This window comes from Cherax quadricarinatus, chromosome 33 (genome assembly GCF_038502225.1).
Source record: "Cherax quadricarinatus isolate ZL_2023a chromosome 33, ASM3850222v1, whole genome shotgun sequence".
Lineage (NCBI taxonomy): Eukaryota > Metazoa > Arthropoda > Malacostraca > Decapoda > Parastacidae > Cherax > Cherax quadricarinatus.
The window spans coordinates 13,008,265-13,022,700 of record NC_091324.1 but is presented as its reverse complement, the minus strand read 5'-3'; the positions used below and the strand labels follow the sequence as shown (position 1 = coordinate 13,022,700).

The 14,436-nt window shown below is 42.3% G+C and overlaps 1 protein-coding gene across 14 annotated transcripts in view; it reads right to left on the bottom strand.

Moving 5' to 3' along the window:
• The window catches only part of LOC128693911 (WD repeat domain-containing protein 83), a 67,864-nt gene that overhangs the window by 37,900 nt on the left and 15,528 nt on the right, over window positions 1–14,436 (bottom strand). For all 14 annotated transcript variants that reach the window (XM_053783796.2, XM_070090822.1, XM_053783795.1 and 11 more), the window contains one exon: window positions 9,766–9,898. In XM_053783796.2, coding sequence (XP_053639771.1) covers window positions 9,766–9,898 — 133 coding nt within the window. The remainder of the gene's footprint in view (window positions 1–9,765; window positions 9,899–14,436) is intronic.

The following is a 14,436-nucleotide window of genomic DNA, read 5'->3' as shown; positions in this document are numbered from 1 at the left end:
TAAAATGCATATACAGTACACCCATTACTTCTTCTTTCTTTCAACACACTGGCTGTATCCCACCGAGGCGGGGTGGCCCAAAAGGAAAGACGAAAGTTTCTCCTTTTACATTTAGTAATATATACAGAAGGGGTTACTAGCCCCTTGCTCCTGGCATTTTAGTCGCCTCTTACGACACGCATGACTTACGGAGGAAGAATTCTGTTCCACTTCCCCATGGAAACACCCATTACTTACCTTAAAATATCTGTAGTCTTAATGTAGAGTGAGAGGTGAGTAAACAAGGTAAAAGGAATAAATGAGAGAGAGAGAGAGAGAGAGAGAGAGAGAGAGACTGAGAGAGACTGAGAGAGACTGAGAGAGACTGACTTCACACCGCAAAATAGCAAGAATATCTACGCTATCTGGCTATTGTCCCAGTAGTTACTGCAGTGTTTGCGGGTATACCACAAGGGACAAAATTCTTCTTAGATGTAAGGAGCCTACTTGTTCCAACTACTGTCACACAGATTGCATTCCAGAAGAAGAATTTTGTTGCAGCCAAGTTGAAAATTTCAAAAAATTGAAGGATATCCATAATCCTGTGGTATATGTGGATACAAGCCTGGAGCTACAGGAGGAAGGTTCAGAAGTCCTACCTCAGGGACTCCTGTCCAAAGATCAAGACTGCCCTCCTGGGCTGTGTTGTAAAGTTGCAGCTAAGATAATCCATCACAGGGAAGCACTTCATGAGCTCCTCAAATCATTAGATAACCTACAAGCTATTGTAGAAGGCCAGTGCAAGCCTACATCAAGTGACATAAGCTGCTCAGCTGATGGTGACACTATTGACAAAGACTGGAAGTCCCACACTGAGCTTAACTCAGGGGTAAACAACTGGTGGAATTCTGTCATCGCTAAGGTCCCACAGACTGACAGAGTTCAAAACACTACCTTTGGGAATTCTAACACAATTCCTCTGACCACCACAGAGGGAACAAATCCTCTTCCCAGCAACGAGGGAAGCCTTGGATCTGTTAATTCTCCTACACCTGACATCTCTGCTTCAGCCACTGCCAGTCCACTTGACAGTGCACATACCATCTCTGATCCTACACCTGTCAGCACACCTGCCGACACTATTCCAGAATCTGGTAGCAGTGCTTCATCAGCAAGTTCTGAGCCAGGAGTTTCTCCACCAGAGATTGGTGCAGTTAATGATCAGGGAACTATCACTGCACCTGATCACCTACTGCGCCAAAGTACAAACAGCAGGGACACATCTGTCAGAACTGGTAGAGGACGGGGCAGAGGACGTGGAAGAGGACGTGGAGGAGGAAGACATCTACAGCCGTCTCACCCTCCACTAACACAGTTCCAGCGGCAGAATCTGAGGACAAATCTGTAAAACACAGGAGGTGCAACAAATCCTTCCACCCTCCCAGGCACCTAGGCTGTGCTCTCGCTGTCACCGGAAAGGGCACACTGCCAACAACTGCCTGCGAGATACCAGGTGTAATTACTGCTACAAGAAAGGACATCAGGAGGACCAGTGTTGGAAGAAAAAGGAACTTGACAGACAGGGCCACCTGTTTAGAGACCTGTTTTCAGAACAAACCAGCAGGATCTCTGAATTGGTGAACACTCTCCAACGTCACCCACTTAGCTACTCCTATCCCAGCCCAGCAGGTGGGATTGTGCCTTATACAAGACCACAGACCTACATCCCTGCAGCTGCCTCAGTACCCTACCTCTCTCAAGGGCAGGCACCTTACATTCCCTACACACCCACCACCTCAAGCTGACCACTTCATCATGAGGAGCCAGTCTATCAGCATCCTGTCAGCCAACATTAGAGGTTTCATTACTAATGTTGGAGAGCTCACACATAGTTTTGTGAACACTCGACGTCCCGACATGATAGCTGTTGTTGAAACATTTTTGGATGACAGGACTCCAGAAAATTTTGCAAGAATTGCTGGCTACACCTCATGGATGAGAAGAGACAGGCAAGGGCAAGGAGGAGGTGTTGCTATGTGCTTCTCTAAAAGTGTTCATGCCCAGCACATTGATGTTCCCACCCCTACACATCTTGAAATGATGTTCTTCAAGCTCTGTATAAACACTAGTACCTCTGTACTAGCATGTGCAATGTACAGACCTCAGTGGCAACATGCAGACCCCATCAACTCCCTAATGAAAAATATTGACTCCCTTCTGCTACAACACAACTGTCAACATATTATAATTGTATAATTGTTCTATCTAGGCTGGAATATTGCTGCACACTAACAGCACCTTTCAAGGCAGGTGAAATTGCCGACCTAGAAAATGTACAGAGAACTTTCACGGCGCGCATAACGGAGATAAAACACCTCAATTACTGGGAGCGCTTGAGGTTCCTAAACCTGTATTCCCTGGAACGCAGGAGGGAGAGATACATGATTATATACACCTGGAAAATCCTAGAGGGACTAGTACCGAACTTGCACACGAAAATCACTCACTACGAAAGCAAAAGACTTGGCAGACGATGCACCATCCCCCCAATGAAAAGCAGGGGTGTCACTAGCACGTTAAGAGACCATACAATAAGTGTCAGGGGCCCGAGACTGTTCAACTGCCTCCCAGCACACATAAGGGGGATTACCAACAGACCCCTGGCAGTCTTCAAGCTGGCACCGGACAAGCACCTAAAGTCAGTTCCTGATCAGCCGGGCTGTGGCTCGTACGTTGGTTTGCGTGCAGCCAGCAGCAACAGCCTGGTTGATCAGGCTCTGATCCACCAGGAGGCCTGGTCACAGACCGGGCCGCGGGGGCCTTGACCCCCAGAACTCTCTCCAGGTAAACTCCAGGTTGGTGACCTCAACCAGCGCCTTATACAGAGGGACTTTGATGACCTTCTTGCAGTGTTTGACATGAGAAACTTTGTTGATTTCCCTACTCATATCTCTGGCTCCTCCCTTGACCCAGTAGTGAGTGATCTGGCAGAAGGCATAGTCACTTATCAACCCCTCGGCTACGTTGGATCGTCTGACCACAAGGCTGTTTTTACGACACTTAAGATCCCAACAGAACGAGGTGAGGAGTCCACACGCACAACCTGGCTATGGGAAAGAGGTAATTGGCCAGCCCTTTGCTCTGAGCTCGCCACCACCGATTGGAATGCTCTTCTCCAAGGGGATGTTGACAACCAAGTGAAAGCCTTCACTGGACACATCCTTAATCTACAACAAGAACACATTCCTCACCGGCAATATGTGACGAAGCCTACAGATCAGCCTTGGTTTGGCTTTCGTTGTAGAGAGGCTGCTACTGCTAAGTACAAAGCATGGCGAAGGTATAAGAGACATCCTACCACGTATAACAGGAACTTGCACATGCAAGCCTGTAGGCATATGGGTGATGTTCAAAAGTGGGCCATTGCTAAATGGGAGGTGGACACTAAAAGAAAGCTAGCATCAGGTAGGGTAGGCTCCAAAACCTGGTGGTCCCTGGTCAAGGACAGACAAGGCTATCTGCCTGATGAACTCATTCCACCTCTAAATCGACAGGATGGGACCACCTCTACTAGTAGTCAAGAGAAGGCGGACCTCTTTGCTGAACACTTTTCTACCAAAATGCAAGTTCCTGATCCAGCAAGGGACCCTCCTTGGCTAGCTGCAAGAACTGTGTCAAAACTGTCAGTGGTGACAATAAGGCAGGAGGAGGTGCATTTCCTTCTTAAATCACTTGACCAAGAAAAGGCTGTGGGCCCAGACAAGTTGAGCCCAAGATTGTTGAGAAGATGTGCAGAGCAGCTAGCAGCACCTCTAACTCGCATCTTTCAGCACTGCCTAGTACAGTGTAAATGGCCCTCTCTATGGAAAGAGGCAAATGTAGTCCCTGTTCACAAAAAGAAGAGCAGAGCAGAAATCAGCAACTACAGACCAGTGTCACTCCTGTCAATCACTGGTAAGATCCTTGAGACAATAATCTCAAGACAAATGACAGAGTTTTTTGACTACCACTCACTACTTTATGATCGTCAATATGGCTTCAGGAAAGGTTACTCTGCTGCTGATCTGTTGTTAAACCTTTCCACTAAGTGGCACCAGTCACTGGATGAATCCAAAGTCAGCTGTGTGGTAGCACTGGACATTGCTGGCGCTTTCGACCGGGTGTAGCACCAGGGCCTCTTAGCAAAACTTCAAGCACTGGGAATTGCAGGCTCTACGCTATGTCTCCTCAGTGATTACCTTCATGGTAGATCTCTAAGTGTAGTTCTCAATGGAACGGAATCAGCAAGACATCCTATTGGGGCAAGTGTTCCACAAGGAAGCGTGCTGGGTCCATTGTTATGGAATGTCTACTTCAACGACCTTCTTCATCTCATCCCAGAATCACATGCATATGCAGACGACTGTACACTGACATTCACTTATCCAAGAGAAGAAATGCCAGCTGCTCTAAGATACATCAATCACCAGCTGAGAGCTATATCAGCTTGGGGAAATAGATGGCAAGTAACATTTGCACCTGAGAAAACGCAAATGATGATCATCTCTAGGCACCATGATGGTAATGCTGGTGCAGTAGTAAGGATGAATGGGAGGGTGTTGGAACCTGGAGAAGAAGTTGATATCCTTGGGGTGAAATTTGACTCCAAACTAACCATGAAGAACCATGTTGTAAATCTTGCAAACAAGGCAGCCAGGAAGTTTACAGCACTTCGCCGTATCTCGCATCTGCTTGACAGTAGGGGTTGCAAGATCCTGTACGAGGCACAAGTATGCTCACACCTTGAGTATGCTCCACTTTCTTGGTTTGCCTGCCCCCCCTCTCATCTGCGGCTGCTTGGCAGAGTAGAGAACAGAGCAAGACGTCTCATCTCTCGCCTGGACCCATCCTGGATAGATCTGTCATTTCAGCAGAGCCTTCAACATAGGAGAGATGTGGGTGGCCTTACTGTTATGTACAAGGCCAATATTGTCAAAATACCACACTTGGATCCACTTCGAGGACAGCGTGAAACAAGCTTTTATGCCACAAGACGGGCAGAAAGCAGCAACTTCACTCTGGCTGTACCCTTCTCCAGAACTTCACTCCATCTGAGATCATACATACCCAGGATGACTCGAGTATGGAACACATTTGTACAGCATAATGATGTCAACGAGATAAAGTCAGTTGATCAAATGAAAATGCTGGCCCACAGATGGCTCCAACTTTATCCTGTTCCCTACTTGTATGTCTCATAACAATAAAAATGCTTTCAAATGAGCTGATGTAGGTAACAGCTCTTAGCTTGCCAATAAAGTTAGGAATCCTTAACCTGTAAATAGTTTGTCAATAAAGCTAGGGATCCTTAACCTTGTCAAACCCTGTGTAAAAAAAAAAAAAAAAAAAAAAAAGAGAGAGAGAGAGAGAGAGAGAGAGAGAGAGACAGACAGACAGAGAGAGAGAGAGAGACAAACAGACAGACAGAGAGACAGAGCGAGAGACAGAGAGACAGACACAGACACACAGACTGAGACAAAGAGAGAGAGAGAGAGAGAGAGAGAGAGAGAGAGAGAGAGAGACAGAGACAGACAGATAACAAGTAAATTAATGGAGAGAGACAGAGTTGTGTAAACAAGCCAACGAACACGTCTGGTTTTGGTTCATACGTGTATCTCATATTTATGCTAATTTATTCTACTGTGAGTTGTATGTATCATGTTTATATGTTACGTAGCATGTTTATTATATAATTTTTGAAAAAATATCATAGATGGATTAATGAAAATGTTTATATTAACGTAATATACGACATTTAATGAGCCTCAAAGTGATCATTATTGTATATTATTATTATTATCACATTATTAATATGGTATCCTCAAGACACTCCTAGTGATTTTAATGTGTGCCGGCATGCCAGCACAGTGTGTAAGTTTATTTAGGTACAGGTAAACATAAGTATAATTATCAGAGTACATACATTGCAGATAAGCAAGGAGGCTTTAGAATGGGTAGGGGATGTGTAGATCAAGTGTTTAGATTGAAGCATATATGTGAACAGTATTTGGAAAAAGATAGGGATTTTTTCACTGCATTTATGGATTTAGAAATAGCATATGATAGAATGCATAGGGGAGAAATGTGGCAGATGTTGCAAGTGTATGGAATAGGAAGTAAGTTACTAAATGCTGTAAAGAGTTTTTATGAGGGTAGTGAGGCTCAGGTTAGGGTTTGTAGGAGAGAGGGAGATTACCAGTAAAAGTAGGTCTTAGACAGGGATGTGTAATGTCACCATGGTTGTTTAACATATTTATAGATGAGGTTGTAAAAGAAGTAAATGCTAGGGTGTTGGGGAGAGGGGTGGGATTAAATTACATGGGGAATCAAATACAATATGGGAGTTGAGTTACTTTTTGCTGATGATATTGTGCTTTTGAGGGATTCTAAAGAAAAGTTGCAAAGATTAGTCAAAAAATTTGGGAGGGTGTGTAAAGGTAGAAAGTTGAAAGTGAACATAGATAAGAGTAAGGTGATGAGGGTATCAAACAATTTAGATAAAGAAAAATTGGATATTACATTGGAGGGAGGGAGTATGAAAGAAGTGAATGTTTTCAGATATTTGGGAGTTGACTTGTCAGTGGATGAGTTTATGAAGGATGAGGTAAACTATCCTAGGTAGTAGGCTGGTAAACAGCAACTGCCCAGGGAGGTACTACCATCCTGCCAAGTGAGTGTACAACGAAAGCCTGTAATTATTTTACATGATGGTAGGATTGCTGGTGTCTTTTGTCTGTCTCGTAAACATGCAAGGTTTCAGGTACGTCTTGCTATCTTCTACTTACACTTAGGCCACACTACACATACATGTACAAGCATATATATACACACACCCCTCTGGGTTTTCTTCTATTTTCTTTCTAGTTCTTGTTCTTGTTTATTTTCTCTTATCTCCATGGGGAAGTGGAACAGAATTCTTCCTCCGTAAGCCATGCATGTTGTAAGAGGCGACTAAAATGCCGGGAGCAAGGGGCTAGTAACCCTTTCTCCTGTATATATTACTAAATGTAAAAGGAGAAACTTTCGTTTTTCCTTTTGGGCCACCCAGCCTCGGTGGGATATGGCCGGTGTGTTGAAAGAAGAAAGATATATATATCCTATGTAGTAGGTTGGTAGACAGCAACCATCCAGGGAGGTACTACCATCCTGCCAAGTGAGTGTAAAACGAAAGCCTGCAATTGTTTTACATGATGGTAGGATTGCTGGTGTCCTTTTTTCTGTCTCATAAACATGCAAGATTTCAGGTACGTCTTGCTACTTCTACTTACACTTAGGTCACACTACACATACATTTTTTTTTTTTTTAACAAGTCGGCCGTCTCCCACCGAGGCAGGGTGACCCAAAACGAAAGAAAATTCCAAAAAAGAAAATACTTTTATCATCATTCAACACTTTCACCTCACTCACACATAATCACTGTTTTTGCAGAGGTGCTCAGAACACAACAGTTTAGAAGCATATACCTATAAAGATACACAACATATCCCTCCAAACTGCTAATATCCCAAAACCCCCCCTTTAGAGTGCGGGCATTGTACTTCCCATTTCCAGGACTCAAGTCCGGCTATATAAAAATTACAGGTTTCCCTGAATCCCTTCACTAAATATTACCCTGTTCACACTCCAACAGATCGGCAGGTCCCAAATACCATTCGTCTCCATTCACTCCTATCGAACACGCTCATGCACGCCTGCTGGAAGTCACATACATGTACAAGCATATATATACACACCCCTCTGGGTTTTCTGCTATTTTCTTTCTAGTTCTTGTTCTTGTTTATTTCCTCTTATCTCCATGGGGAAGTGGAACAGAATTCTTCCTCTGTAAGCCATGCGTGTTGTAAGAGGCGACTAAAATGCCGGGACCAAGGGGCTAGTAACCCCTTCTCCTGTATAAATTACTAAATTTTAAAAGAGAAACTTTCGTTTTTCTTTTTGGGCCACCCTGCCTTGGTGGGATACGACCAGTTTGTTGAAAAAAAAAAATATATATATACATGTATACATATACATTTTTTTTTTAACACATCAGCCACTTCCCACCAAGGCAGGGTGACCCAAAAGAAAGAAAAACTCAAAAAGAAAGAAAAAAATTTCATTATCAGTCAACACTTTCACCATCACTCACACATAATCACTGTCTTTGCAGCGGTACCCAGATATGACAGTTTAGAAGTCCCTCCAAACTGCCAATATCCCAAACCCCTCCTTTAAAGTGCATGCATTGTACTTCCCATTTCCAGGACTCAAGTCCAGCTAACCGGTTTCCCTGAATCCCTTCACAAAATATTACCCTGCTCACACTGCAACAGCTCATCAGGTCCCAAAAACCATTCGTTTCCATTCACTCGTATCTAACACGCTCATGCACGCTTGTACAGTAATATAAATTACACATTAAAATGATTAGAGATGCTGAAAACAATGAACCTTTTTGATAATATAAAAAAGACATTTACACTAGACCATCTCAATCTTCCCTACTGTACCTTCAACAACAATCTCTCGCACTAATACATTTACATCTCTTAAAACAAATATAATTTTGCCTACCAATAATTAAATTATCATACTATTAACTTTACACCTAGAATCCTCTTCAGCACTCCTCTTAATATCTAGGTAAATGAAAACTGCCTTTATGAAAGATGAAAAATGTAATCGGAAAATTAATATAAGCCATGATAAAAATAAAAGATATTTCATAAATATTTCATTATGCATCAATATTCAGTGTTTTAAACACTGAAAATGATGCTTCCTTTAAGGTATTACTAATGTTTAATTGGTAGGGTATGTTAAAGAAGGAAATTAAAAGTGAATATAGGAAAGAGCAAGGTGATGAGGATAACAAAAAAATTAGGTAACAAAAGATTGGATATCAGACTGGAGGGAAAGAGTATGGAGGAGGTGAATGCATCCAGATATTTGGGAGTGAACATGTCAGCAGATGGGTCTATGAAAGATGAGGTGAATCATAGAATTGACGAGGGGAAAAAGGCGAGTGGTACACTGAGGAGTCTGTGGAGACAAAGAACTTTATCCATGAAAGCAGAGAGAGGAATGTATGAGAGTATAGTTATACCAATGCTCTTGCATGGGTGTGAGGCATGGGTGGTGAATGCTGCAACAAGGAGAAGGCTGGAGACAGTGGAGATGATCATGTCTGAGGGCAATGTGTGGTGTGAATATAATGCAGAGTATCTGTAGTTTGGAGATTAGGTGGTGGTGTGGGATTAACGAAACTATTATCCAGAGGGCTGAGAAGGGGTTACCGAGATAGTTTGGACATGTAGAGAGGATGGAATTAAATAGAATGACTTCGAGAGTGTATAAATCTGTAGTGGAGGGAAGGCAGGGTAGGGGTCTGCCTAGGAAAGGTTAGAGGGAGGGGGTAAAGGAGGGGCTTGGACTTCCAGCAAGCGTGTGTGAGCGTGTTAGACAGGAGAACATGGAGACAAATGGTTTTTAGGACTTGACATGCTGTTGGAGTGTAAGCAAGGTAACATTATGAAGGGATGCAGGGAAACTGGCAGGCCGGACATGATTCCTGGAGATGGGAAGTACAGTGCTGGCACTCTGAAGGAGGTGTGTTAATGTTGCAGTTTTATAACTGTAGTGTAAGCATGCCTCTGGCAAGAAGGTGATGGAGTAAATGATGATGAGAGCTTTTCTTTTTCGGGCCACCCTGCCTTGGTGGGAAACGGCCAATGTGTTAATAAGAAAAATAAAAACATTCAACCTACCTCCAATACAGTTTGACACCAGTTGTCCATTACGTAAGTCGTATATTCTGGTGTAACAATCTAGGGATGCAGTGAGTATCTCATGGGCGGAAACTGCAACTGTCATTATAGCATCTTTTGCTTCATCTAAAACCTGAAGAATTGCAACTGTTATTAGTATTTTTGGACTGTATTGTCTTAGAAAATATTTCACTAAAAAAAATACCCCTGGCATGTCTAGAAGTAATGATCTCAAGCAGAGTCTAGAGCAGCTGATGATGCCTTATCATCAGCTCTCTAGAATACTGCAGGTAAAACAGACCAGAGATGCATTCCAAAATCTATAAGCATTCCAACTGCTAAAAACTGCAACCACATCAGTATAAGAACCACAGCCATCCACGTCAGCCAAGTAGGCCCACATCAGCCCTTCACATAAGTACTTCAGAATCAACACATCACCACTATCAGAATGTAAGGTAAGTTATAGCGTAGCAATTTTTTCCTAGTAAAATAAGAACATTATTTAGGACATATTTGGATGTCTCCATGGGGAAATGGAATAGAATTCTTCCTCCATAAGCCATGCATTTCATAAGAGGTGACTAAAATGCTGGGCGCAAAGGGCTGTAACCCCTTCTTCTATATAAATTACTTACTAGGTCACCCTGCCTTGGTGGGATACAGCCAGTTTGTTTAAAAAAAAAATATTATTATTATTCTTTCAACAAACTGGCCATATCCCACCAAAGTAGGGTGGCCCAAAAAGAAAAACAAAAGTTTCTCATTTTAACTTTAGTAATATATATACAGGAGAATGGGTTACTAGCCCCTTGCTCACGGCATTTTAGTCGCCTCTTATGACATGCAAGGATTTGGGAGGAAGGAATCCATTCCAATTCCCCATGGAGAATTATTATTATACTATACACCTACCATCCAACTTACGACCTGCTCGACTTACGACCACTCAACTTACGACCGTGTTTTTTTTTTGCCAAATTTCTGGGAAATAAACAACTATTTGTGTTGTACACATTGTTTATCCTAAACCTTACAGTATAAAATACAGTACTAACAGCATAAAAAATAAAGTAAAATATGAAATACCTAAATAAAACAATAAAATAAAGTCATTACAAAAATGTGAAGTTGATATTCAGTAGTAAAGTCCGACTTACGTCCATTTCGACTTACGACCGGTTTCTCGGAACCGAACTCGGTCGTAAGTCGGATGGTAGGTGTATTATATTATTACATCTTTACCTTTGTTTATATTTGTCTCGACTGCTAATGGAACATGTACAATCTGTAATTATTTGCTTACCAACCTACAGTGCTAGTCAAGGCATTATGCCAACCCTTTCCTACACATGTACCAAAACACAAACACATACCATGAAAGATTATAATATATATATTTGCACGCTTACCGAGGTTTTAATACTTGGTGCTGCATCCTTTATGTAAGGTTTTGGGAGGTATATTATTCCATGCCTCATGTAGAGCAGCCTCCAACTGGAGGATGGTGTCAGTGGTGTTACTGAATCCCTATGTAATATACTTGCGTAGTATATCGTAATTGTATCAGCTGTATTATATATAGGCTCCCTGACCAGTTAGGCTCAATGGCTAGCTGTGATGTCACGCAGCCGTGCATGCGAGCGCTTGCCCACAGGCCTCCCTCTCAGATTCCGGCTAGGCATAGACTGGACAAGGCGAGGCCCTGGGCTTCCTCCCCTCACAAGACTATCAATAGTATAAGTTACCAACCGACTTTGTGCGTATTCTTCATCCGGTACTTATCCAAGGGCACTCACACAACAATGGAACTGATATCCTTGCCCAGCAAACTTCATTTCACTATTGACCAGAGGTTCTCACTACAGTTTAGGTCTGGGGAATTGCCTGGCCAGTCATTAAAGAACCTCGCTTCAGAGTCCTTAAGCCACTGAACTACAGATTTGGTGGTATGACACAGTGCACCATCCTGCATAAAAACCATAGTCCCACACTTGTCAAATGCCTCAAGTAAATTGTCACACAATAATTCTAGGTAATTACATACTGCTTCATTATACTGGTTTTCGGGAAGCACAATGAGTTCACCAACGCTGAGCACTGGGTGTTTGGTGGTCCCATGGGTGTAGCGTGGGCCTAGCGGGTCACTATCACTGGGCCAGTACACATGTCCTCCACAGTTACAGTTGACGGTGAAGGTTGCTTCATCACTCCAAAGTACTTCAAACCACTGTTGAGGATTTCAATGAAGATATTTCTTTGCATAATGCAGCCTATGTTTCTTCTGTGGCTTGGAAAGGATCAGTTTCTTAACCTGGTGGTGACTACTATAGCCCAGTTCTGACACACGTCTGTTAACAGTTCTTACAGACACCTCTGAGAGAAGATGTTAGGAGCACTCTTGAACTGCTTCTTTAACACAGTTAAGGTATGAACAGATGTCTTCTTCGAAGGGCCAGGCAGAGGTTTGGCTGATGGTAACTCGACACCGCCGCCAGCCTTGAAACGCTGCACCCAGTTCCTCACTGAATGCTCACACACAAACATTCTCCACTATTTATTTCGTCTGGTGCCCAGCTTTGTGAAACCCTATGATTTGAGCTATAGTTTAAGTTGTTAAAGACTTCCTTGTACCCATAATCAAACATGTATAGCCCCAAAACCAAAGGGAACACCAGACAAAAGATGGGCAGATGAGAAACAAAAGTGCAACACTTGCTCTCACCATGGGAGCCACTTGAGCACTGAGGAGTCACTGTGGATTGTGGCGGAAGGCAGTGACGTCATGCTAACAGCTGGTACCCGGTATAAATGCACTGATGAAAAAAGACCCCCTGTATGGTAGGCCTTTGATTTTCATCACGGCATTATGCCGGGGCATTCACCCAGCATAATGCCTGTCGTTAAGTGTGGAGAGGCTGTATATTATTTTTATATAACCGGAATTGGGTCCTGGAAATGGGAAGTACAATGCCTGCACTCTAAAGGAGGGGTTCGGGATATTGGCAGTTTGGAGGGATACGTTGTGTATCTTTATACGTATATGCTTCTAAGCTGTTGTGTTCTGAGCACCTCTGCAAAAACAGTGATTATGTGTGAGTGAGGTGAAAGAGTTGAATGATGATGAAAGTATTTTATTTTTGGGGATTTTCTTTCTTTTTTGGGTCACCCTGCCTCGGTGGGAGATGTCTGACTTGTTTAAAAAAAAAATAATAATAGTAATAAAAATAATAATACATGTATATTATATTACTATTACAGATAGAATGTGTTTCATACACAATTGAGACAAATGTAAACAAACGTAAAGATGCAATACTAAATCATAAATAAATATGAATTTCTTTTTCACATTATCTTTTCTTTTTGATATCTAGTGTTAGTAATACATGTATGTATAACATCTATAGTGTTTTGTATCATAAGACAATTTTGGTGGAGGTACTGACAGACAGATGATATAAACTTATAGTACTGTATTGATAAATACAGCATAGTACTCTTAATGTATTTACTCTTCCTAATGATTTTCTTTTCTCTAGCTTACTTTATTGTAAGAATATAGTATATAATATGTACATATAACATACAAAATACAGTGGAACCTCGTTTTTTGGCCGTAATCCGTTCCAGAAGGTTGGCCTAAATTTGAAACGGCCTAAATTAGAAGCAATACTTCCCATAAGAAGTAATATAAATACATGTACAAATAATCTGTTCCAGACACCCAAAAATATTCACAAAAAATACATTTTTTAAAGATTAATTATAGTTTAACATACACAAAACAATGAGAAGTAAATAAAATAAAAAACATTTAAATCACTATTACATACCTTTATTGAAGACTCATGCTGGCTTATGGAAGAAAGGGAGGAGGAGAGGGGGAGGGCGGATTATTGTTTGGAAGGGGAATCCCCCTCCATAAGAAATTTAGGTAACAAGTCCCTCTCTGGGGTTACTTCCCTTCTTTGTCTTTTAATGCCACTAGGACCAGCTTGAGAGCCACTGGACCCGTTGCACAAAATTATTGTCCAAAGTGCTCTGTTTCTGGCAACTCTAAGATTTCCCTAAAATGGGACAAGTTTTTTTTCACTAAACATGTTGTACATACGGCTTGTTTCAGCTTGATCAGGGTGATATTTCTCCACAAAAGTTTGCACCTCATTCCACTTTGCACAAATGTCCTTAATCACTGAAGAAGGCACATCCTTCCCTCTCTCTTCCTCCTCCTCTGAAGCAAGTTCTTCAGCTGTGGTCTGTTGCTGTTCCAGTTGAAGGTGTTGCAGCTCTTCAGTGGTTAGCTCTTCCCTGTGGTCCTCCAACAGCTCTTCCACATCCTTGCCACTCACATTCAACCTTATGGACTTCCCCAATGCCACAATAGATTCCACAACAGGCAGAGGGTTGACAGGGTCAGGGTCAGCCTCAAACCCTTCAAAATCCTTCTCGAGGACACGGTCTAGCCACAATTGTCTCCAAGAAGAGTTCAAAGTCCTGGAAGTCACTCCCTGCCAAGCCTTACCTATAAGGCTCATGCAGTTGTACATACTGAAGTGATTCCTCCAGAACTCTCCTAGGGTCAATTCAGTGTCCAAGGTCACTTCAAAGCACTTCTGAAACAATGCTTTTGTGTAGAGTTTTTTAAAGCTGGAAATGACCTGCTGGTCC